Source organism: Salvelinus alpinus, chromosome 8, assembly GCF_045679555.1.
Source record: "Salvelinus alpinus chromosome 8, SLU_Salpinus.1, whole genome shotgun sequence".
NCBI classification, from domain to species: Eukaryota; Metazoa; Chordata; class Actinopteri; order Salmoniformes; family Salmonidae; genus Salvelinus; species Salvelinus alpinus.
The window spans coordinates 29,555,162-29,581,099 of record NC_092093.1 but is presented as its reverse complement, the minus strand read 5'-3'; the positions used below and the strand labels follow the sequence as shown (position 1 = coordinate 29,581,099).

Sequence of the window (25,938 nt, the reverse complement as noted above, 5' to 3'; positions counted from 1 at the left end):
TGGCGGGAACTGGAACACGCTGTCGTACGTTGATCCAGAGCATCCTAAACATGTTCAATAGGTGACATCTGATGGCCATGGAAGAACATTTTCAGCTTCCAGGAATTGTGTCATGCTGAAACAAGGATGGCGGTGGATGAATGGCACGACAATGAACCTCAGGATCTCGTCACGGTATCTCTGCGTTCGAATTGCCATCGATAAAATGCAATTGTGTTGGGTTTCCGTAACCCCACCACCACATCAGCAAACCGCTCGCCCACACGATGCCATGCGTGGTCTGCTGGTGAGGCCGGTTCAACGTACCACCAAATTCTCTAAAACAACGTTGGAAACGACATATGGTTGAGAAATTAACATTCTATTCTCTGGCAACATCTCTGGTGGACATTTCTGCAGTCAGCATTCCAATTGCACACTCCCTCAAAACTTGAGACATCTGTGGCATTGTGTTGTGTGACAAAACTGCCCATTTTAGAGTGGCCTTTCACTGTCCCCAGCACAAGGTACCTGTGTAATGATCATGCTGTTTAATCCACTTCTTGATATGCTACACCTGCCAGGTGGATGGATTATTTTGGTAAAGGAGAAATGCTCAGGAATAGGGATGTGAACACATTTGTGCACAACATTTTAGAGAAATAAGCTTATTGTGCATTTGTTACATTTCTGGAATCTTTTATTTCAGCTTATGAAACATGAGACCAACCTTTACGTGTTGCAGTCATATTTTTGTTCAGTGTAGAGTAAGGAGTCACATTGGCTCTATTCATGACCAGCTACAGGCATAAGCAGTTGCTTAGGGCCCCCGGCCGCTAGTGGAGTACACTAAGTAAAATTTTGAAATTTGGTTGTGCATCAGCAGTGTCTCTCATGTTTTGTCAGTCACTCAATTAGTTGTCAGCTAACAATTTTTAGATTGGTAAATTAATCTAGCCAATTATTTGAACTTGTAGTAATCATGGCTGAATACCAACTGGCCATGTTCCCAGGTGTCCTGACCTCCAGGGGGCCCCCATTGATTTTGTGCGTCACTTACACTCAGTTATCATTAACATGACAGAAGTCATGGCAAAATGTGTAAATGTGATGGAAAATAACTTTAAAACTACCAACATCTCCACCCCATGGCAAAATGGGTATAATTGCAGGAAATTAGCTTGAAAACTGCAAAAATGTATCTCCGCCCCTTTTATAACAAATGTCATGCAATTATACTCATTTTGCATTTATCTCCACCCCACGGAAAAATGTGTAGAATTGTAGGAAATTAACTTAAAATTTTCTCCACTGTTAATGTTGCCTGCCGAAATCCACCCCCCTTCTAATTTCCTTAATTTTGTGGTAAGACCCAAATACTTTCTATAGAACATACTCCCCGTCAGGATATGCAACCGAAATAAATTTGTAATGTATGTGTGTTATATTAAAACAGAGGGAGTAAAATGTAGGCAAGCAATAAACATTTCAGAACAACTAGTCGAATAAGACATGGGACAGATGACGAATTTTGGCAAAGAGATTTATTTATAGACTAATACACTTGAAACAAATAGCCAAACCGAAAACTGCAGACATTACTAGTGCCTACATAAAAAAATCTAATGAAACGCAGCCTAACGTGATCAGAAATCTCAACAAGAAAGCAAGTCGCAGCAACGAAGAATTGAGTGCGTGGGGGGCGATTCTGGAAGCGGGAGCTTTTCCGCACAACACCAGCACCGGTGTTGTCTTATGTTAGTTGTACCTGACAACCTTACTCTGCAGAATGGAATCGGGTTGATGGCACGATGTTTGACAGGTCAATCAAATCCGCACAACACCGGATTTACAAATTAAGCACTGTATATACACATGTCCTGTATGATCCATGCATTTTAAGGTCACGATTTAAATTGGTGGTAAACATACTGTTCGTGATAAACAGGAGGACCTCCAAATAAGGGTTTTCTGCTATTACTCGAGTTGATGGACATTATTTGCACGGTAGACTATTAGAAGTAATTTAGTAGCATATGTTAGTCATGTGTGAAGCAAGGCAGCAGTGTCGAAGCTATCAAGGAGAATGGGCGGTTCGTATCGCTTGTTCCTCCTCCATAACTAACCGAATGAATGGCGACTCACGCATCTGAACACGGTGAGATGTGCGTGTACTCCTTACAACTAAATCAACAAAGTCGCCCGATATGTGTACTTGACATTTAACAAGCCATCGTGATGACAGTCTTGAATGCTTACATCAGCACATTGGTTCAAACCTCATGCCGGTAGCTATGCCGATAAACCGAAGCACGAGTTGAAAGTTCGCTTCAGTGGAAGGAGGTCCACGCGGACGTAAGCGCATTAATTTATAAGTTTAACATTTGAGTTATATAGCCAACTATGGGCTTAGCTTGGGAAATATGTTATTTTGATGTCCATGGTAGTTATTTTCTTGTTTGAAATAGATTTAGTTTGTTACTGTAGCAAGCTAATGTTACACGTGCTATGTAGCAATCGCTGATGACCGTGTATAATTTATCGAAACATTGTTAAACCCAGCGTGTCGGTTGCTATCGTTTAACTTGAACAATTGTATTTTGATTTGTTATTTTCAACTTTTGCGTCAAGCTCTTATGGCCAGGTTGTAACATATTTCAAGACAAAGTTCCATGTTTCGAGATTGACCTGTCAAACATCGTGCCATCAACCCGATTCCATTCTGCAGAGTAGGGTTGTCAGGTACAACTAACATAAGACAAATTACCACTCAGAACCCTACCACAAGCACAGAAATCTAGCCCAATTGTTTTGTTTCGTAGCAACAAAGGCGTTGCCACATTTAGCCAAACCACCTTTTACCTATAACGTTAAATCAAATTAAGGAATATCAATTTAACTTGTAATGTGAAGAGCAAAATTCGGTTTTCCATCAAAACAATTATTGCTAGCTAACGTGACTAACCTAATAAAATAATTAAAATCTCGTAAATGATTCACTAAGCGCATAAATGCAACATGTAGAGTGTAGATCCCAGAAATGTTCCATACACACAAAAAGCTTACTTTTCAAATTTTGTGCACAAATTTCTTTATATCCCTGTTGGTGAGCATTTCTACTTTGCCAAGATAATCCATCCACCTGACAGGTGTGGCATATCAAGAAGATGATTAAGTAGCATGGTCATTATACAGATGCACCTTGTGCTGGGGACAAAAGGCCACTTTAAAATGTTCAGTTTTGTCACTCAACACAATGTCACAGATGTCTCAAGTTTTATGGGAGTGTGCAATTGGCACGCTGACTGCAGGAATGTCCACCAGAGCTGTTGCCAGAGAATTGAATGTTCATTCACTGCCATGTTTTAGAATATTTCGCAGTATGTCCAACAGGCCTCACAACCGCAGACCACGTGTAACCACGCCAGCCCAGGACCTCAACATCCGGCTTCTTCACCTGCGGGATTGTCTGAGGGGAGGGGGGCCGGGGTGCTGAGGAGTATTTCTGTCTATAATAAAGCCCTTTTGTGGGGAAAAACTCATTCTGATTGGCTGGGCCTAGCTGCCAAGTGGGTGGGCCTATGCTCTCCCAGGCCCACCCATGTCTGCACCCCTGCCCAGTCATGTGAAATCCATAGATTAGGGACTAATTCATTTATTTCAATTGACTGATTTCCTTATGTGAACTGTAACTCAGTAAAATCGTTGAAATTGTTGCATGTTGCGTTTTATATTTTTGTTCTGTATAACTTGAGGGATAAAAGTTGGACAGAGGATCTCGATCTCTGTTCAAGAGACACTTGGACAAACTTAAAAAATTATCTTTCAGTTGTGCCAGGTGTTAAGACTACAAACTGCTATAAATGGCCTATTTGGGAGATTAACATGTCATTTCAATAGGATAGCCTACTGACTAAAATCTGGGTTTATGATTGTAATTTAACTTTGTCATGGTTTGGTTAGCAAGATGCAGGTAGCCTACAGCCCCTGATAGGACGGCATCTAGTTTCAGCCTACAGTAACCTAGGCAAGATGTAAAATTTAGCAGCTTCATGTGAGAGCGAGCTCTGTTCCATCGCACTTCTGAAGACAAAGGAATTCTCCGGTTGGAACATTATTGAAGAATTATGTTAAAAACATCTTAAAGATTGATTCAATACTTCGTTTGTCATGTTTTTAGTTCATGTGAGAGCGAGCTCTGTTCCATCGCACTTCTGAAGACAAAGGAATTCTCCGGTTGGAACATTATTGAAGAATTATGTTAAAAACATCCTAAAGATTGATTCAATAATTTGTTTGTCATGTTTTTACGGACTGTGATATAACTTTTTTAACTTTTCGTCCGTACTTTCCGCTGGACTTGCACGCGTGTCGTGAGATTGGAAAGTGTACTGAACGCTAGAACAACAAGGAGGAATTTCGACATAAATGATGGAAATTAGCGAACAAAACAAACATTTATTGTGGAACTGGGATTCCTGGGAGTGCATTCTGATGAAGACCATCAAAGGTAAGTGAATGTTTATAATGTTATTTCTGACTTCTGTTGATGGCAGATATATTTGTGTCTTGATTGGGCTCTGAGCGCCGACTCAGATTATTGGATGGTTTGCTTTTTTCGTAAAGCTTTTTTGAAATTTGAGTCAGAGGTTGCATTAAGGAGAGGAGCATCTAAAATTCCATGCATAACAGTTGTATCTTTTAGCAATGTTTATTATGAGTATTCGTGTAAATTGATGTGGCTCTCTGCAAAATCAAAGGATGTTTTGGAACTTCTGAATGTAAGGCGCCAATGTAAACTCAGATTTTTGGATATAAATATGAACTTTACCGAACAAAACATACATGTATTGTTTTACATGAAGTCCTATGAGTGTCATCTGATGAAGATCAGCAAAGGTTAGTGATTCATTTTATCTATATTTCTGCTTTTTGTGAATCCTCTCTTTGGCTGGAAAAATGGCTGTGTTTTTCTGTGAATAGGCACTCACCTAACATAATCGTTTTGTTTGCTTTCGTCGTAAAGCCTTTTTGAAATCGGACACTGTGGCTGGATTTACAACAAGTGTATCTTTAAAATGGTGTAAAATACATGTATGTTTGAGGAATTTTAATTATGGGATTTCTGTTGTTTTGAATTTGGCGCCCTGCAGTTTCACTGGCTGTTGAAGAGGTGGGACGCTACCGTCTCACGTAACCTAGAGAGGTTTTAACATCACAGAATGTGGAGTCAGACAGCGCTATGCTCTTTGTGATGGTGGCATGCCCTCCACAATCCTGTCTGTATTTTGGTAAATGTATTTTGCTTAAGAAACAGACTGTCCCAAATTGTCTTTGTCTGTTGCTTAATGTCATTTACAGAAAACAATCTGGCATTGAATTAACTCTCATCTGTCATGTTTTTGTAGCTGCCCTTTTGTAGCTTACTCAGATTCTTGCCTTCTTGGGTAGCTGTGATACACTGGGCCTGGAACAGTCTGAGGCACATGATGGGTTGAACAAGTTCACTGATTGCCACATCTAGGTGAGGAGCATGCTCATGATAAGCCTTGAGATGCTACCTTGTGAAGATGCAGCGCCTGTAGAGGTGTCAGATCATATCTGTTTCTTAAAATTTGAGACTGATTTGTCCACACCTGAACAGTAGTCTTTGGAGATTAAGTGACCTGACCAAACAAATTATTTGTCCGTATTATTTGTTCTCCCGAAAAGGAAGGAAATGTCTATCTTCTAATCTTTCCTATGGTGTCTACAAGCACTAAACAGGTCTGTCAGCTGCATCCCTTCCCACGGTCATTATTCTGTTCTCCTCCCCCCTGCTCACATTGAATGTAAATGGATGTCTATTTTCCACAATTTACACTGAAGGGGGTTAACCTACTTCAAGGCAGGGGGCAGGCTGCACTTTACAAAATAACATACAGTGTCGTGTCCGTCCCCCCCCCAGTTGCCAGGTAATGATGACTTTCCATGCTGGTCTTTCACATGTGAAAGCGGCGCTGATGTCTGCCTAGCTGTGACCTTCCTACATGCCCTTTCTGACACATCCTAAACATTAGGGCTTTGGTGTAGGGATTGGGGATAGTCATTAATACTACTAGCTTAATGTTTTTTCAAGGCATCACATAGAAGGCAGTCCAGGTGTAGGCCTACGTACGTCACAGCCTACTGGTGCAGGAAAAGGTTGCTGCGTTTGGTTGCTCTTTTTTCTGTAAAGGGCAGGCTATTTAAGCTAACTGTAAGCGTCTCAGATAGCAATAGATCCTTCAGGGATTCCTCCCACTAGTGAAGTGATAGAGTTCCCTCCTCTGTGGCGTGGCTACACTGCATGGCTGCTGTCAGGTGTCCATGCCATTCTGATTTGAGCGATCCTACAGAGTTGTAGTAGCAGAGTGTTCCTAGATCACCCTATAACTGGCCGTTGACCTTTGGGTATGATAATCTACTACGTGGACAAAGTTCATCATGATCCCCCACCTTAGTCACGAGAGGGAGGATGGCTGTTAGACAGCTGATGGGAGTTCCTCGTAGTTAAGAATAGTTTCAAATTTCAAAGTTTAATCGCCATGTGCACAGGATACAACGGGTCTAAAATAATAACAATTTAATAATAGACTAATGAATAAAAAAACACAACTATGATGAGTTAAAGAAACATAAGAATGATGTATATACAGGTCAGTGCCAGTACCTTCTATTCAATGTGCAGGTGGGTTTATACATAAAAAGTGACTGGAGTAGGATGCACATGTAAACAGGGCTGAAAGTGACTGGTAGTAGGAATATATAAATACTTAATGTAATATACTAGTGGTAATATATGTATGTGAACGGGAGTAATAGTGACCAATAGCAGGATAAATACTAATGGTTATGGCAATCAATAATCAATGAACAGCAGCGTAGTGGAGTAATGCATCTAATCAATATTACATTTAGAGACCTGGGTAGATACCTGTGGATGGGTATAGAATCAGTGTGGATGGTCTGTGGGCGAGGGAGAGCAGTAGTTGTTGGCCATTTAACAGTCTTATGGCCAGGAGATAGAAGCTGTTTTGGAGTCTGTTTGTCTGAGTCTTGATGCACCGGTTCCGCCTGCTGGATGGGAGCATAGAGAACAGTCTGTCTCGGGTAGCTGGAGTCTTTGGCAATTTTTCATGCCTTTCTCAGACACCGCCTGGCATGTACGTCCTGGATGGCTGGGAGCACTGATTACTTTATGAACCTCAATGACCTACATATATTGGGAGAAGGCAACAATGTTGTTGGCAACACATTTTCAATTGCCCCTAATCATGCATCAAGACTGGCATTTTAAGTAGCTTTCCCTCTTTCTTTAAATACCTCTGGCTCTGCAGTAGTTCTTTTTCTACCCTGTTGGAGACAGACACACAACGCTGACCCATGCTGTGGTTGACTTTATGGCCTGAGACCAGACCAGCAGGGTCTCTCATTAAGGAGCTATGAAAAACAACCTCTGATTAAACTGTAGCGACAATGAGCAGTGGGCACAGTGTTTCTGTCTCTGTTACACAGCTGGCACAGGGCAAGTGAAGCCCCATAAGACACCACTGCTGTTTCAGCAGCTGTACAACCTGTAATTATATCAAACCTCACTACAAGTGAGTAGGTTGATTAGAATAGGCCCTAGACCTGTTTGCATTTGCCAATTACTGTATCTAGCCTATTTGAGTCTGGAGTCACTCACAACTGCTGGTATATTTAGAAGCCCAATGCATGGGTTTGGTTTTCCTGTAGAGATTATGCTGTGGCGTGGGCTGCTCTCTTGTAGTCTGTTGTACCTCAGAGGTGATGACTCATAACGAGTGGTGTTTAATTGGTCAGACACCCTGGGTTTGATCACACAGGCTCAGGAGAATCACACAGACAGCCTGTCAAGGCAGGCTTTCACCGTTTGATCATCACAGACCTTGTGACTGGCAGAGATTATTCAACAGGACCACTGAGCCTCTGATGAGCTCTGGACTTGCAGTGTTTCAACAAACCACTGTTTTCAGAGAGATGACAGTCTTAGTAGACCTGGCTTCTCACTGGGAAATCATACTCTTCTTTATGGAGAATGACTGCTTTTCTCCTGTTGCCTACTAGTAGAAATGGACTGGTATGGTATATGTTTCCAAGTAAAGTATTTCATTGCATTGCAGTGGGCTCTTTAGCCCTAAGCATTTAGCTGGTCAGAAATTGTTGCGATAGATGGTAGGCATTTTGCACTCTTTAACATTGTGACATTTTTTTATATTTATGTATTTTCTCATGGACAGATCTACGTAAATATAACTGGTACCGTAGAATCTGTTGGGACTGAACGGGATGCGAGAAACCATAGTTCTGGTGTTTGGGTTTTTCGTCACTGGTTATATGTACAAATCTCGATTCCGCAGGTGTTAGCATCTTTGGAATTTCGGAAGGGGAGATGACATTTGGCCCGTAACTTGCGAAGAGAGAGGGTGGAGCTCCTCGTTCTAGCGTCTCTTCTCTTAAGATGTATCGACCCTTAACTTAATTGAGCAGCTGACCAATTACGCAAGACTTTAGTTCTGGGTTAACAGAGATTGTTTACCAGGCCTTCAGAAAGTATTCATACCCCTTGACTTATTCCACATTTTGTTGTTACAGCTGGAGTTCAAAATGCATTAAATCTTTATTTTTTCCTCACTCATCTACACACAATATTCCATAATGACAAAGTGAAAACATGTTTTTAGATTTGTTTGCACTTTTATTAAAAATTAAATAGTTATCTAAATTACAAAAGTATTCACACCACTGACTCAATGTTAGAATCACCTTTTAGCAGCGATTACAGCTGTGAGTCTTTCTGGGTAAGTCTGTAAGAGCTTTGCATACCTGGATTGTACAATATTTGCACATTCTTAAAAAATTCTTCAAGCTCTGTCAAGTTGGTTGTTGATCATTGCCAGAGAGCCATTTTCAAGTCTTGCCATAGATTTTCAAGCCGATTTAAGTCAAAACTGTAACTAGGCCACTCAGGAACAATCGATGTCATCTTGGTAAGCAACTCCAGTGTGCCTAAATAATTATCACCCTTTTTCTATTATCACCCTCTTTCTTGCCTAGCTAAAATATGAGACTTGATTCATTCTCAGCTAAGGTCTTATCTTTGAAATATTTTCTAAATGTACATCAGTTTGGTTTTAGACCAGGTCATAGCACTATCTCTGCTGCATCCCTAGTTATAAATTATGAGGTTAACTGTATGGTCTCAGTATGTCTCCCTGATAACCTAAAATACAAGGCCAAATATTAATTTTATTGTTCTGCTAAAAGGGGAATTTGTCTCCCAGTGTCTGTTTTGAAAGCAGACGGAGCCAGGTTTTCCTCCAGAATTTTGCTCTATTCAGTTTCTTTTTATCCTAAAAATAACACTGTAGTCCTTGCTGATGACAAGCACACCCATAACATGATGCAGCCACCACCATGCTTGAAAATATGAAGTGGTACTCAGTGATGTGTTTGATTTGCCCCACACATAATGCTTTGTATTCAGGACATAAAGTGAATGTAAATGCCAATTTTTGTAGTTTTACTTTAGTGCCTTATTGCAAACGATGCATATTTTTGATTATTTTGTTTCTGTACAGGCTTTCTTCTTTTCACTCTTTCAAATAGGTTAGTATTGTGGAGTAACTACAATGTTGTTGATCCATCCTGAGTTTTCTCCTATCACAGCCATTAAACTCTAACTGTTTTAAAGTCACCATTGGCCTTCCTCTCCGGCAACTGAGTTAGGAAGAACACCTATATCTTTGTAGTGACTGGATATATTGATTAAAATTTTTACCCATCTATACCAATAGGTGCCATTTCTTTGAGAGGCATTGGAAAACCTCCTTGGTCTTTGTGGTTGAATCTGTGTTTGAAAGTCACTGCTCGACTGAGGGACCTTACAGACAATTGTATAGAGATGAGGTCGTAATTATAAAATTATGTTAAACACTATTTTTGCACACAGTGAGTCAGTGAAACTTGTGTAACTTGTTAAGCACATTTTTACTCCTGAACGTATTTAGTCTTGCCATAACAAATGGGTTGAATATGTATTGACTCAAGACATTTCAGATTTTCATTTTTAATTAATTTGAAGACATTTCTAAAAACATTATTCCACCATTATGGGGTATTGTGTGTAGGCCAGTGACAGAACATTGCAATATAATCCATTTTAAATGCAGGGTGTACCACAACAAAATGTGGAGAAGTCAAGGGGGGAGAATACTTTCTGAAGGCTCTGTTAAGGAGTCCTTCAGGTCTGCACTTATCAGGACACACAAGGCTGTTTAAATGGGGAGACAAAACATTCATAACCTTGTGTTTACCCTTTTAGCACAAATATTTTTGAAAAACTCCCCCTCTCCTTTGGAAATGATACTAACCTTTCCCTTTCAGAATGATACTTCATCTCTGTATAGCCAGCCTAGTTTTCTTAATGTCACAGGAACCAAGGCGTTCTTCTGAAGCGCTTTATGCACTCTCTTTACACAGGTCATCCCCTGAAAGGGTACTCATTTTCGTTACCTGTAATAGGAGCCCATCGTTAAGAGAAGCTCAGTCACATGCGCCAAATGCAACAGGTGTAGTAGACCTTACAGTGAAATGCATACTTAAAAGCCCTTAACCAACAATGCAGTTTTAAGAAAATACCCCCCAAAAAGTAGGATATAAGAATAACAAATAATTAAAGAGTAGCAGTAAATAACAATAGCGGGGCTATATACAGGGGATACCGGTACAATGTGTCAACGTATAGGCTAGTAGGTATTGTCACGCATGAGGAAATCAAATTAGCCATAATTACCCAGAAAGGTTGGCACATTTTCTTTGCCATAAATCGATGCAGTGAAAGCATAGCTATAGACTCAAGTAGATTATCATAATCAGCATTGGTCCAGCCAACTGGCCTATACGTTGAAGCCAGTCACGAGGACTGCTGTAAAATGCAGTCACAAGGTTTACGTAACCCAAGTCGATTACATTTTTTTCTCTCGGTGACCTTTAAAGGACAATGCTGTGTTGTTGGGTGGTGTGTGTGTGTAATGCTCTATCACTTTCGCCCTCTATCAGAGACTGAATGCCCTCTGTGCTGGTCACAGCTGTTGTGCTCTAGCTGGTAGCCTATATCACAATACATGAATCAATCACATGCGGACCGTGGTGGAATCGGACGTGAACTGAAATGTTCACTTGCTTCCTGTATAAGGTTACAGTATATAAAGTATACACTACCGTTCAAAAGTTTGGGGTCACATAGAAATGTCCTTGTTTTTGAAAGGAAAGCACTTTTTTTTGTCCATTTTAAAATTACATGAAATTGATCAGAAATACAGTGTAGACATTGTTAATGTTGTAAATGACTATTGTAGCTGGAAACGGCTGATTTGTAATGGAATATCTACGTAGACGTACGGAGGCCCATTATCAGCAACCATCACTCCTGTGTTCCAATGGCATGTTGTCAGCTAATCCAAGTTTATCATTTTAAAAGGCTAATTGATCATTAGAAAACCCTTTTGCAATTATGTTAGCACAGCTGAAAACTGTTGAGCTGATTAAAGAAGCAATAAAACTGGCCATCTTTGGACTAGTTGAGTATCTGGAGCATGAGCATTTGTGGGTTTGATTACAGGCTCAAAATGGCCAGAAGCAAAGAACTTTCTTCTGAAACTCGTCAGTCTATTCTTGTTCTGAGAAATTAAGGCTATTCCATGCGAGAAATTGCCAAGAAACTGAAGATCCCGTACAACGCTGTGTACTACTCCCTTCACAGAACAGCGCAAACTGGCTTTAACCAGAATAGAAAGAGGAGTGGGAGGCGCCGGTGCACAAATGAGCAAGAGGACAAGTACATTAGTGTCTAGTTTAAGAAACAGACACCTCACAAGTCCTCAACTGGCAGCTTCAATAAATAGTACCAGCAAAACACCAGTCTCAACGTCAACAGTGAAGAGGTGACTCCGGGATGCTGGCCTTCTAGACATGTTTTCTCATTCCGAGGACATCTTTATTTTATTTACATTTGGCAGAGATTATTGGCAACGTTGGCTACATCACAATCTAATTGGCTGGCTAGCTGGAGATGGCTGGCCACATTGACTGTTTACTAACTAGCTGGCTAGCTAATGTGACATTTTATTTTTACATGGCAACAAGTTAATTTGTTTTAATTCGGGAGCTAAGCACTTCTTCATAATTTCTAGCGGCTAGCTAGCTGAGCGAGAGCTTGACATATGGTAAATTACCTAGCTAGCTACATCTGAAATCAACTGCCTGAAGACCTGTATCCACGTAAGTATCATTGGCTGGCACTAGTAGCACATGTTAAATAGCTGTTTTTTAAAATGTTTTCATAATTTTTTTTTTTAACTAAGTTAGCATTAGCTATTTAATATTGCAAAAACTTCAGCATTTTACTCTGGTTCATTTTTTGTTTTCATATGCTTTCATACGTTTGTAATGGCATTGATTGTTTGATTTAGTGGGTGTTTCAATATATTTTGCTTTCGCCTTGTGGTTTACTGATGTTGGCATACTTTGGTCTCGTGTTTGCGGGTGCTGTAGTTCTTTGAGGGTGCGTTACTCCTGAGTATCGGGTATCACTTCGTGTAGTTTTGAGCGCAGATAAGCGGTGCGGCAGTGCGGACGCAAACCATATTTGAATTTCAAAAACTAAAAGCATTGTATTTGGGACAAATCATTCACTAAGCCCTAAACCTCAGCTAAATATTATAATGAATGTGGATGTTGAGCAAGTTGAGAAGACTAAACTGCTTGGAGTAAGCCTGGATTGTAAAACTGTCATGGTCACAACATATTGATACAACAGTAGCTAGGATAGGGAGAAGTCTGTCTATAATAAAGAGCTGCTCTACCTTCTTAACAGCACTATCAACAAGGCAGGTCCTACAGGCCCTAGTTTTGTTGCACCTGGACTACTGTTCAGTCGTGTGGTTAGGTGCCATAAAGAGCGACTTAGGAACATTTCAATTGGCTCAGAACAGGGCAGCACAGCTGGCCTTTGGTTGTACACAGAGAGCTAACTTTAATTATATACATTTCAATCTTTCCTGTCTGAAAGTGGAGGAGAGATTGACTTCATCACTACTTGAGAGGTATTGACATGTTGAATGCACTGAGAACTGTCTGATTGAACTACTGACACACAGCTCAGACACCCATGCATACCCCACAAGACATGCCACCAGAGGTCTCTTCACAATCCCCAAGTTCAGAAGGGAGGCGCACAGTACTACGTAGCGCCATGACTACATGGAACTCCATTCCACATCAAATAACTCATGCCAGCATTAAAGTCAGATATTAAACACCCTATGGAACAGCGGGGACTGTGAAGCAACACAAACATAGACACATGCATACAAACACACAATTTCATGTACACATGGACTTTCTGTTATAGGTAAGTGGTAGTAGAGGCCTGAGGGCACACTTAATAGCTTGTGAAATCTGTTATACAATTTTAAAAACATTAATAACTGCCTTAATTTTGCTGAATCCGAGGAAGAGTAGCTGCCTTGGCAGCAGCTAATGGGGATCCATAATAAATACAAATGGGCCGAAGTTTTGACTAGGGATTGTCAAGCAAATAACTGTCTGTCTCACGGTTATTGACCGTTAATTAACATAAACACATTTAGCATCTCATGGCTGCCACACATAGCCTACAAGCCACTGATGCAGACCTTTGGAACATCTACATTTTAAAAAGTATAAATCCATGTAGTATAGCCTAAACCTTCACAATAAATCCATTATTTATTTTCGACAGATATGAAGAAAATGTAGTCCATTTCAAATTAACAGAATATCATACCCTGAGTTGTCCTGATCTGCCTATGCCGTATGTCTGTGGGCTAAGCTAGTTAATTTAGCAGACAATATTTGCTTAGAATTCCATGGCATTATTTTATAGTATGAAGAATATAATTGAACAAAGCTAAACAAAATAGAAAGGATATTTTCTCCAAAGGATTTGAGGGAGTGCCACATGCATCTATTCTGTGTTGAGCAGTTAACTTCTTATGGCTGCAGGGGCAGTATTGAGTAGCTTGGATGAAAGGTGCCCAGAGTAAACGGCCTGCTCCTCAGTCATAGTTGCTAATATACAGTGGGGAGAACAAGTATTTGATACACTGCCGATTTTGCAGGTTTTCCTACTTACTAAGCATGTAGAGGTCTGTAATTTTTATCATAGGTACACTTCAACTGTGAGAGACGGAATCTAAAACAAAAATCCAGAAAATCACATTGTATGATTTTTAAGTAATTAATTTGCATTTTATTGCATGACATAAGTATTTGATACATCAGAAAAACAGAACTTAATATTTGGTACAGAAACCTTTGTTTGCAATTACAGAGATCATACGTTTCCTGTAGTTCTTGACCAAGTTTGCACACACTGCAGCAGGGATTTTGGCCCACTCCTCCATACAGACCTTCTCCAGATCCTTCAGGTTTCGGGGCTGTCGCTGGGCAATACGGACTTTCAGCTCCCTCCAAAGATTTTCTATTGGGTTCAGGTCTGGAGACTGGCTAGGCCACTCCAGGACCTTGAGATGCTTCTTACGGAGCCACTCCTTAGTTGCCCTGGCTGTGTGTTTCGGGTCGTTGTCATGCTGGAAGACCCAGCCACGACCCATCTTCAATGCTCTTACTGAGGGAAGGAGGTTGTTGGCCAAGATCTCGCGATACATGGCCCCATCCATCCTCCCCTCAATACGGTGCAGTCGTCCTGTCCCCTTTGCAGAAAAGCATCCCCAAAGAATGATGTTTCCACCTCCATGCTTCACGGTTGGGATGGTGTTCTTGGGGTTGTACTCATCCTTCTTCCTCCAAACACGGCGAGTGGAGTTTAGACCAAAAAGCTCTATTTTTGTCTCATCAGACCACATGACCTTCTCCCATTCCTCCTCTGGATCATCCAGATGGTCATTGGCAAACTTCAGATGGGCCTGGACATGCGCTGGCTTGAGCAGGGGGACCTTGGGTGCGCTGCAGGATTTTAATCCATGACGTGTAGTGTGTTACTAATGGTTTGAGACTGTGGTCCCAACTCTCTTCAGGTCAAAGCCAGAAAATGTGATTTTCTGGCTTTTTGTTTTAGATTCCGTCTCTCACAGTTGAAGTGTACCTATGATAAAAAATGACAGACCTCTACATGCTTTGTAAGTAGGAAAACCTGCAAAATCGGCAGTGTATCAAATACTTGTTCTCCCCACTGTATGCATATTATTATTAGTATTGGATAGCAAACACTCTGAAGTTTCTAAAACTGTTTGAATTATGTCTGTGAGTATAACAGAACTCATATGGCGGGCAAAAACCTGAGAAGTTCCACTTCCTGTTTGGATGTTTTCTGAGGCTGCTAGATTTTCAACCAAGCTCCCAATGAAATTACAGCGAGATATGGATGAGTTTTCACTTCCTACGGCTTCCACTAGATGTCAACAGTCAATAGAACTTTGTCTGATGACTCTAATGTGAAGGGGGGCCGAAGGAGACAGGATTGAGTAATCACTGCCATGAGGTGACCACCCATTGAACAGCGCGTTCACGTGAGGCAGCTCCGTTCCCTCGCTCAACTGAAGTCAATGTAATTCTCCGGTTGGAACGTTATTCAAGATGTATGTTAACAACATTCTAAAGATTGATTCAGTACATCGTTTGACATGTTTCTACTGACTGTTACGGAACTTTTGGACATTTCGTCACGTTATAGTGGACGCACTTTGTGACTTTGGAATTGTTTACCAAATGCGCTAACCAAAGTAGCTAATTGGACATAAATAACGGACATTATCGAACAAATCAAGCATTTATTGTGGACCTGGGATTCCTAGGACTCTATTCTGATGAAGTTCATCAAAGGTAAGGAAACATTTATCATGTATTTTCTGGTTTCTGTTGACTCCAACATGGCGGCTAATTTGGCTATTGTTCTGAGCGCCGTCTCAGATTATTGCATGGGTTGCTTTTTCCGTAAAGTTTTTGAAATCTGACACAGCGGTTGCATTAAGGAGAGGTATATCTATAATTCCATGTGTATAACTTGTATTATCATCTCCATTTATGATGAGTATTTCTGTTGAAACGATGTGGCTATGCAAAATCACTTGATGTTTTTGGAAGTAGTGAATGTAACGCGCCAATGTAAACTCAGATTTTTTTTATATAAATATGAACTTTATCAAACACAACATGCATGTATTGTGTAACATGAAGTCCTATGAGTGTCACCTGATGAAGATCATCAAAGGTTAGTGATTCATTTTATCTCTTCTGGTTTTTGTGAAAGCTATCTTTCGCTGGAAAAATGGCTGTGCTTATTGTGGTTTGGTGGTGACCTAACATAATCGTTTGTAGTGCCTTCGCTGAGAAGCATATTTGAAATCGGACACTTTGGTGGGATTAACAACAAGATTACCTTTAAAATGATATAAGAAACATGTATGTTTGAGGAATTCTAATTATGAGATTTCTGTTTGAATTTGGCGACCTGCACTTTCGCTGGCTGTTGTCATATCGATCCCGTTAGCGGGATTGCAGCCATTAACGAAGAAATAGGAATTTCTATGTACTTAATTTACATTCTGAACCTTTCTAATCACGTAGTATCCACAGATTATGAGCTAAAGATGAAAACTTTCCTAGGATTATTATTATTATTATTATTATTATTATTATTGACTGGCTTTCCAAATTGATCCAATACTGCTATTTGTAAGGTTCATTTTAAATGCATGTGATTTTTAAACCATTCCTGAACCTGTGACCAGAAACAAGCTATATAGGGGCAATATCAGAATAAGTTATCTAGTGATTCTGTCTCTTCACAGCAAAATCTACAGAGCTGAGATTGTTGTATGCCCCATATATATAGCATTCTGTTGGTGGCAACAGAATTATTAGTCTGATCTCTTTTGACCTAAACTGCTTTAGTTTTAATGATGAGTATTGAATGGCCTCTAAAAGTGCGTTTAAGTGTCCCATACAATAAGGGTGCTGTACCTAGAGTGCATTCGGAAACCCTTGACTTTTCCCACATTTTGTTATGTTGCAGCCTAATTCTAAAATGGATTAAATAAAAACAAATCCACAGCAATCTACACACAATACCCCATAATGACAAAGAGAGGACAGGTTTTTAGAAATGTTTGCAGATGTATTAAAAATAAAAAACGGATACCTTATTTACAAGTATTCAGACCGTTTGCTATGAGACTCGAAATTGAGTTCAGACGCATCCTGTTTCCATTGATCATCCTTGAGATGTTTCTACAACTTGATTGGAGTCCACCTGTGGTAAATTAAATTGATTGGACATGATTTGAGAAGGTACACACCTGTCTATATAAGGTCCCACAGTTGACTGCATGTCAGAGCGAAAGCCATGAGGTCGAAGGAATTGTCCATGGAGCTCCGAGGCAGGATTGTGTCTAGGCACAGATCTGGGGAAGGGTACCACGACTTAATGACAATCGCCCCGTAGCACTCACTTCTGTCATCATGAAGTGCTTTGAGAGACTAGTTAAAACCTCTTGAGGATCTGCCCCTTTTTTCAATTTTCACCGAAAATGGCATACCCAACATTAGAGGGCCAGCGATGAGAAATGTGACAGGAATGTAGGAGAATATAACACACTAGATCTGGTAAAAGATCATCCAAATTAAAAAACAACCGTTCTTTTGTATTTTTTTGTACCATCTTTGAAATGCAAGAGAAAGGCCATCATGTATTAATCCAGCCCAGTTGCAATTTAGATTTTGGCCACTAGATGGCAGCAGTGTATGTGCAACGTTTTAGACTGATCCAATGAACCATTGTATTTCTGTTTTAAAAAGTTGTATCAAGACTGCCCAAATGTGCCTGTTTTTTTTATTAATAACTTTTCATGTTCAAAACTGCACTCTCCTAAAACAATTGCATGGTATTCTTTCACTGTAATAGCTACTGTAAATTGGACGGTGCAGTTAGATTAAAAAGAACTGAAGCTTTCTACCAATATCAGATTTGTCTATGTCCTGGGTATTGTTCTTGTTACTTACAACCTCATGCTAATTGCATTAGCCTACCTTAGCTCAACCGTCCTGTGGATGGGACACTGATCTCGAAGACGTTTTTAAGGATCGTAGCACCTCCACCTCACCTGACACCCTAGACCCACTTCAATTTGCATACCGCCCCAATAGATCCATAGACGAAGCAATCACCATCGTATTGCAGACTGCTCTATCCCATCTGGACAAGAGGAATACCTATGTAAGAATGCTGTTCATTGACTATAGCTCAGCATTCAACACCATAGTACCCTCCAAGCTCATCATTAAGCTCGAGGCCCTGGGTCTGAACCCCGCCCTGTGCAACTGGGTCCTGGACTTCCTGACGGGCCGCCCCCAGGTGGTGAAGGTGACTGGGTGAACAAGGATCACAGGAGGGGGCTGAGCATGCACCCATCCCCCCAGTGTTGAGGATCAGCAGAGTGGAGGTGATGTTTCCTACCTTCACCACCTGGGGGGCGGCCAAGGATCTCCTCTACAGGGAGATCCTTAATAAAACCTGCTCAGGACCTCAGACTGGGGCAAAGGTTCACCTTCCAACAGGACAATGACCCTAAGCACATAGCCAAGACAACGCAGGAGTGGGTTAGGGACAAGTCTCTGAGTGGCCCAGCCAGAGCCCAGACTTGAACCCAATTTGAAATTCTCTGGAGAGACCTGAAAATAGCTGGCATAGCTTGAGAGGATCTGCAGAGAAGAATGGGAGAAACTCCCCAAATACAGGTGTGCCAAGCTTGTAGCGTCACACCCAAGAAGACTTGAGGCTGTAATCGCTGCCCATGGTGCTTCAACAAAGTACGGAGTAAAGGGTCTGAATACTTATGTAAATGTTTTTTAAATATTTTTTAAATTAGCTAACATTTCTAAAAACCTGGTTTTGCTTTGTCATTATGGGGTATTGTGTGTAGATTGATGAGAATTAAAAAAATATATATATACAGTGGGGAGAACAAGTATTTGATACACTGCCGATTTTGCAGGTTTTCCTACTTATAAAGCATATAGAGGTCTGTAATTTTTATCATAGGTACACTTCAACTGTGAGAGACGGAATCTAAAACAAAAATCCAGAAAATCACATTGTATGATTTTTAAGTAATTAATTTGCATTTTATTGCATGACATAAGTATTTGATCACCTACCAACCAGTAAGAATTCCGGCTCTCACAGACCTGTTCGTTTTTCTTTAAGAAGCCCTCCTGTTCTCCACTCATTACCTGTATTAACTGCACCTGTTTGAACTCGTTACCTGTATAAAAGACACCTGTCCACACACTCAATCAAACAGACTCCAACCTCTCCACAATGGCCAAGACCAGAGAGCTGTGTAAGGACATCAGGGATAGAATTGTAGACCTGCACAAGGCTGGGATGGGCTACAGGACAATAGGCAAGCAGCTTGGTGAGAAGGCAACAACTGTTGGCGCAATTATTAGAAAATGGAAGAAGTTCAAGATGACGGTCAATCACCCTCGGTCTGGGGCTCCATGCAAGATCTCACCTCGTGGGGCATCAATGATCATGAGGAAGGTGAGGGATCAGCCCAGAACTACACGGCAGGACCTGGTCAATGACCTGAAGAGAGCTGGGACCACAGTCTCAAAGAAAACCAATAGTAACACACTACGCCGTCATGGATTAAAATCCTGCAGTGCACGCAAGGTCCCTCTGCTCAAGCCAGCGCATGTCCAGGACCGTCTGAAGTTTGCCAATGACCATCTGGATTATCCAGAGGAGGAATGGGAGAAGGTCATGTGGTCTGATGAGACAAAAATTGAGTTTTTTGGTCTAAACTCCACTCGCCGTGTTTGGAGGAAGAAGAAGGATGAGTACAACCCCAAGAACACCATCCCAACCGTGAAGCATGGAGGTGGAAACATCATTCTTTGGGGATGCAAAGGGGACAGGACGACTGCACCGTATTGAGGGGAGGATGGATGGGGCCATGTATCGCGAGATCTTGGCCAACAACCTCCTTCCCTAAGTAAGAGCATTGAAGATGGGTCATGGCTGGGTCTTCCAGCATGACAACGACCCGAAACACACAGCCAGGGCAACTAAGGAGTGGCTCCGTAAGAAGCATCTCAAGGTCCCGGAGTGGCCTAGCCAGTCTCCAGACCTGAACCCAATAGAAAATCTTTGGAGGGAGCTGAAAGTCCGTATTGCCCAGCGACAGCCCCGAAACCTGAAGGATCTGGAGAAGGTCTGTATGGAGGAGTGGGCCAAAATCCCTGCTGCAGTGTGTACAAACCTGGTCAAGAACTACAGGAAACGTATGATCTCTGTAATTGCAAACAAAGGTTTCTGTACCAAATATTAAGTTCTGCTTTTCTGATGTATCAAATACTTATGTCATGCAATAAAATGCAAATTAATTACTTAAAAATCATACAATGTGATTTTCTGGATTTTTGTTTTAGATTCCGTCTCTCACAGTTGAAGTGTACCTATGATAAAAATTACAGACCTCTACATGCTTTGTAAGTAGGAAAACCTGCAAAATCGGCAGTGTATCAAATACTTGTTCTCCCCACTGTATATATTTTAGAATAAGGCTGTAACTTAACAAAATGTGGAAAAAGTCAAGGGGTCTGAATACTTTTCGAAGGCACTGTATGTTCTGCAGAAAAAAGTCAACGACTGCCAGTAAAAATGTGTCTTATGCACACCGTTAACTTGAATAATTTTAACCCAGTGTTAACCAGCCCGCCACACACTAATAGAGACTACAACCCTGTTGACATTACCCAATCCATTTACCGGTGCGTATCAGAACAGTAATATGTCCTTTACATTTTTAATATTGAGATTTATTTTTAAATGTAAAAAGTCATTTTTTACAGTCCTCGAGTCCTTTATCCTTACCCTACATTAGATCTATTCATATTTGTTTTCTGATATGTACCTCAATGACTTTGCCTTTATTTTTAAAATGTGTTTGAAGGCATACTGGAGGGGTGGCTGATGGGTTGAGGGGAGACAAATGGGAAACGTACAATATCTTAATATTTTATTAACTGAATAAAAATATGATATAAAAAAAAAAAAGGCAACGTGAGAGGATAATTTATTGTCAGACATACTGTGTCGTCCTACTTTGAAGTGTAACCTGGAGTGAATGAGTCAGGTAGTTTAAAGCTCTGGCTGTGTGTTAACAATAAACTTCTGCATCCCTTGGAATCTAGCATTTATTATGATGATGATGATTGCACAATGTAAGGACTGAAGTCATGGCACAGTGACCCCTCACTTACTTTACACTAGCTCACCCTCTGATACCTTCACACACACTCTCTCGCATTAACACATGCCCGCTTGCTCTGAGGACTAATCCAATGAGAGCGCAGCGTCTCACCAGATCTCCTTAACTTGCCTCCCTCTGCAGGAAGCTGCCAGTTACTCAGACAGGACAGTTCAGATCAGCTGGGATTGAGTGTGTCGTCAAAAGACACGTTGTGTGAAAGAAAGTATTGCATGTTTTGACTGGTAGAGCAGTGAAAGTGATGAAGAGTGCGGTGGGTCCTGATGTTTTGACAGTTGATAATACAAATATTGTCAGTAAGTAGAGACTGTAAATGATAGTTTGTTTAGTGGCAGTGCAAACGATGTGTAGGATAAAGTTTGGTATTATAATGTACACTTATACTTTTAAAACAATAACCTAGTTATATTAGATGTTTTGAATTATTATTTCCGTGGTAACTGTGTTATGAAAACCACTTTTTGTTGTTGCAGGTCTTCCCTTTGCCTTCTACAGGGGTTTATGATTGGTGCCTATGAGGAAGACACTCCCACAGCTTGGCTATTATTAAGTTCCAGGTTCTGTGTGAGACGGCCAACCTCAGACCACCGTTCGCCAGCCCAACCACTGACACGGTAAGACCTGCTTCAAACGTATCAATTAGCTCTCTCTCTCTCCCTCACTCTGCCTCTCTCTCTCCACTCTCTCCATTCCCTGTTTTGTCTATATTCTCCTCCCTCGCTCTCTTTTCCCTCATTCTCTCTTCAATGCCTATTAGTTATTTAACTATCAGTATTCTCCCTGTCCTGTAAATGCATGAGTCGTGGTCACAATAGGATGTTATCCTTGCATCAGTGAGGTGCTGTAAAAGGCTTACTGTAAATAGTGTAGGCATGCCCCACTATAATGCCTGTCTGCTCGCTGAGCGAGTGAGAGACTGTGAAGACCTCAGACACTGTGATCTGTCAGTTGCACTGTGAGGGGAATTTATCATTGTGTGTTAGGCCGCTGATGAACTAACTGTTGTAATGTTAAGGAGTTAGACTAGGTCAGTCTGCCCTGGCTCACACTCACTGTGGTATGTGTCAATAGACCACCAACCGTCTGTGTTGGAACCTTGAGAACTAATGCTCATTTGATTAGCACTTTTATCAGCACCGACTGTGTTGCCATGGCAGACGGACCTGCTGTAGAGGATTTACCATGTGGTTTCAATGTTGAACTTTCAGCCCTTACTGAGACGCTCTGAAATGGAAGATTAACCAAGTGGAAAATGAATAGATGTGAATTATATTAGGTTATAGGGCGGTGTGAAATGTTCCCATCAGAGCACCTACTGTATGCATTGCGTGTATCTAGCTCTTCATGCTTGTAGAGAAAAACTAAGAGAGCCAGCGATGAGAATTAACTACCCTCCGTCTCCCCTCTCTCCCTCACTATAGCATTTATCCTTCCACTTCGGTGTCTGGGAGGAGACATATAGGTGAGTGTCCACTAACACCGTCCTCATCCACCCTGGCTGCGCCACCCACGGCCAACCCCACCTCATTCCCAGCCCCTCACCCCGCGGCATCATGGGGGACGTAGTCCAGATGCACTTCTCCACGCCGGACTATGTGATCTTCGCCCTGCTGCTGGTGGCGTCCACGTGCATCGGCCTGTTCTACGCCCTGTCCGGCGGGCGCCAGCGCACCACGCAGGAGTTCCTATTGGCCGACCGTTCTATGAGCTGCCTGCCCGTGTCGCTCTCGCTGCTCGCCACCTTCCAGTCGGCCGTGGCCATCCTGGGAGTGCCCTCGGAGATCTACACCTACGGAACGCAGTACTGGTTCCTGGGAGTCTCCTACTTCCTGGGTCTGCTTGTCCCCGCCCACGTCTTCATACCTGTCTTCTACAGGCTCCGCCTCACCAGCGCTTATGAGGTGAGCTCTAAACTTTAACCTTACCTAGAGAGGGAACAGTGTCTGTGAATGATGAGTTTGTGTGCAGCTGTGTATCTCTCTGTGCCTCTGTCTCGCTAGAACCCTGGCAAGGGAGGCTAGTTGAACGCAAAACAACATTCTCAGCATGTTGTCTGCTTTTTCATTTTGCCAATGGCTAACCAGAGTAGCTGAACCAGAGTACGTCTCTCCATTGAGCATCGATGTACAGCAGACGAGACAGTGCTGCTGACAACAAAGGACTGTTCCCCGGCCCTTAGAATCTCCACTTCTATTGCGCTCGGAATAGTCACAGATGACTAATGCTTTATGATCAGTGGTAGGCTTTAACGTCTCTCCTTCCCCCTTTCTCTCCCCCCACCTTCTGTCTTTTCTTCATTGTGTAGTATTTGGAGCTGCGCTTCAATAAGACGGTTCGCATCATGGGCACCGTGACCTTTATCTTTCAGATGGTGAGTGTATTTGTGTGTCCTCCAGACTGTTGTAGTTATGTCTGTGAGTGCTCCTGGTGTGTTTCCACGTTACTAATATCCTGGACATGCTGTGCTCTGCAGAACAGGGACTTTCTGTACTAGTAGGTCTCGCCCTTTTCCTGCGAAGTTTCACCACTTGATGTGTATTTGATATGTATTTTAATCAACCACCTATGGCTCCTACTCAGTTTGCTTCCCTGTGAATTTGGACCGTTGTTTGACTGTCTCTGCAGGTGATCTATATGGGAGTGGTCCTCTATGCACCAGCACTCGCACTCAATGCAGGTAAAGGGATCTGTCACGTGTATTTCCTATATAAAGTGGTAGAATAATACTAGTTTCACTGAGTACGTTCGGTGAGAGCTTTAGTACCTGTTCTGGCTTTATAGACGATGAATGACTGGTGTGGTGTAAATGTGATCTATGTTGATGTGTGCTGTTGATACTGTCCACCTGCAGTGACTGGATTTGACCTCTGGGGAGCAGTGCTGGCCATGGGTCTGGTGTGCACCCTGTACACAACATTAGTGAGTGTCTCTTTTCGTCGGTGAATTTTCAATTTAGCCACCCATCTCCCTACAACTCTGAATACAATTATTATATGCAGCTGGATAGACAGTATGTATATCTTGTCTTGCGTGTCAGGGAGGGCTGAAGGCAGTCATCTGGACAGATGTGTTCCAGACCATTGTGATGTTTGCTGGCCAACTCGCGGTCATCATAGTGGGGGCCCACCAGGCAGGAGGCATGGGAGAGGTGTGGAGGAAAGCCATCAACAGCAGCCGCATCGCTAGTCTGGAGTGAGTCTTTTCCTTAGTTGACCTAATGAGACTTCAAACTGTCCCTGGACCAGTTACAGAGGATACTAATAGTGGGCTCTGTGTGTGGAGTTGTAACCCTCCTCTCCTTTGACCTGTGTCTCGTGCAGCCTGAACCCTGACCCGACGGAGAGGCACACGTTCTGGACGCTGGGGGTGGGCGGGGTGTTCCTCATGCTGGCGCTGTACGGGGTCAACCAGGCCCAGGTCCAGAGGTACCTCAGCTCCCGCACTGAGAGGGAGGCGGTCATGTAAGCATCAACACTAACACCCGGTTGAACTGGATTCACATTAATTACATCATGTTCAAAAAAATGAACAACTGCTTAGACACAATGGTAATATTATACGTTGTGGTGTGTCGCCAGGTCGTGCTACGTGGTGTTTCCCTGCCAGCAGGTGGTGTTGTGTCTGGGCTGTCTGATGGGCCTGGTGATGTTTGCTCGCTACGGTGAGGATAGCCCACTGGATAAGGGTTACGTCAAAACCAACGACCAGGCAAGTAGGACTAGCTACCTCCATAACAACACACTTAGTGGTCCCTCGCTCTACTGACATCCTGATGGGACTATGTTAGGGCAGCACGATATGGGCATTATTATAATTGTTTTACCAAAATTTGCTATTCTTCGTGAGATATTGATCGACACTCTTGGGTGAACTGTGGAGATCATAGAAGTAGAATGACTTCTATTAAGAAACGAAGTGTTCCAAACAAGAACGATGCTGCTTTCCAATCTGTTGACTGCATTTGACCTACACTAACAGAACCGCATGCAAACTAAAAGTGAATCTAACAGCGGGATTGGGGAACTGCGCTGCTTGAGTGACAGGGTGCAGGACTTGGTGTGTACGGGAAGCAGCCGCAAGAGGAGAAGACAACGGATGTTACACGTTTCAAATATCGCATGCGATATGGATCTCTTGCGATATGAATAGTGCACGTATCAGTATTGCGATGTGAATCTGATTCATTTTGAAGCGATAGTTAATGTATCTATCTCTCTTCAGATCATAGCCAAAGAAAGGCTTTTGTAAAGATGTTTGAGTCAAGGCCATTGTTTGGTTAAATGTCATTTTGGCTCTGTTGATCCAGTCTAAATGCCAGTTTCTTCCTGTCTGCAGATGGTGCTGTACTTTGTGATGGATGTGTTCAGGGACCTGCCTGGCCTACCAGGGCTGTTTGTCGCCTGCCTGTTCAGCGGAGCTCTCAGGTACTTCACTTAACTGCCACTGGCTCTCATGTGCTCGGTCTGTAGTACTAGTCAGACCCCAAGGAACTGTTTCTCTGCTACATTAATGTCATGGTGTTGTGGTACACCAGTAAAGGTTGTATTATGATACCGTTATGAACACACTTCACCACCCT

General features: G+C 42.0%; 1 protein-coding gene across 4 annotated transcripts in view; it reads left to right on the top strand.

Annotated features, from left to right (window-relative positions):
• Positions 1–25,938, top strand: part of LOC139582925 (sodium-dependent multivitamin transporter-like) — a 32,892-nt gene that overhangs the window by 1,042 nt on the left and 5,912 nt on the right. Inside the window, exons 1-10 of one of the 4 annotated variants that reach the window (XM_071413400.1) lie at positions 1,798–2,137; positions 21,833–21,973; positions 22,781–23,260; positions 23,665–23,730; positions 23,985–24,036; positions 24,211–24,278; positions 24,397–24,551; positions 24,680–24,820; positions 24,938–25,067; positions 25,695–25,783. In XM_071413400.1, the coding sequence (XP_071269501.1) occupies positions 22,913–23,260; positions 23,665–23,730; positions 23,985–24,036; positions 24,211–24,278; positions 24,397–24,551; positions 24,680–24,820; positions 24,938–25,067; positions 25,695–25,783 (1,049 nt within the window). In that variant the 5' untranslated portion in view covers positions 1,798–2,137; positions 21,833–21,973; positions 22,781–22,912. Of the gene's footprint in view, positions 1–1,797; positions 2,335–21,832; positions 21,974–22,780; positions 23,261–23,664; positions 23,731–23,984; positions 24,037–24,210; positions 24,279–24,396; positions 24,552–24,679; positions 24,821–24,937; positions 25,068–25,694; positions 25,784–25,938 lie in introns of those variants that run through there. The other 3 variants (XM_071413401.1, XM_071413399.1, XM_071413402.1) reach the window with 3 other exon arrangements.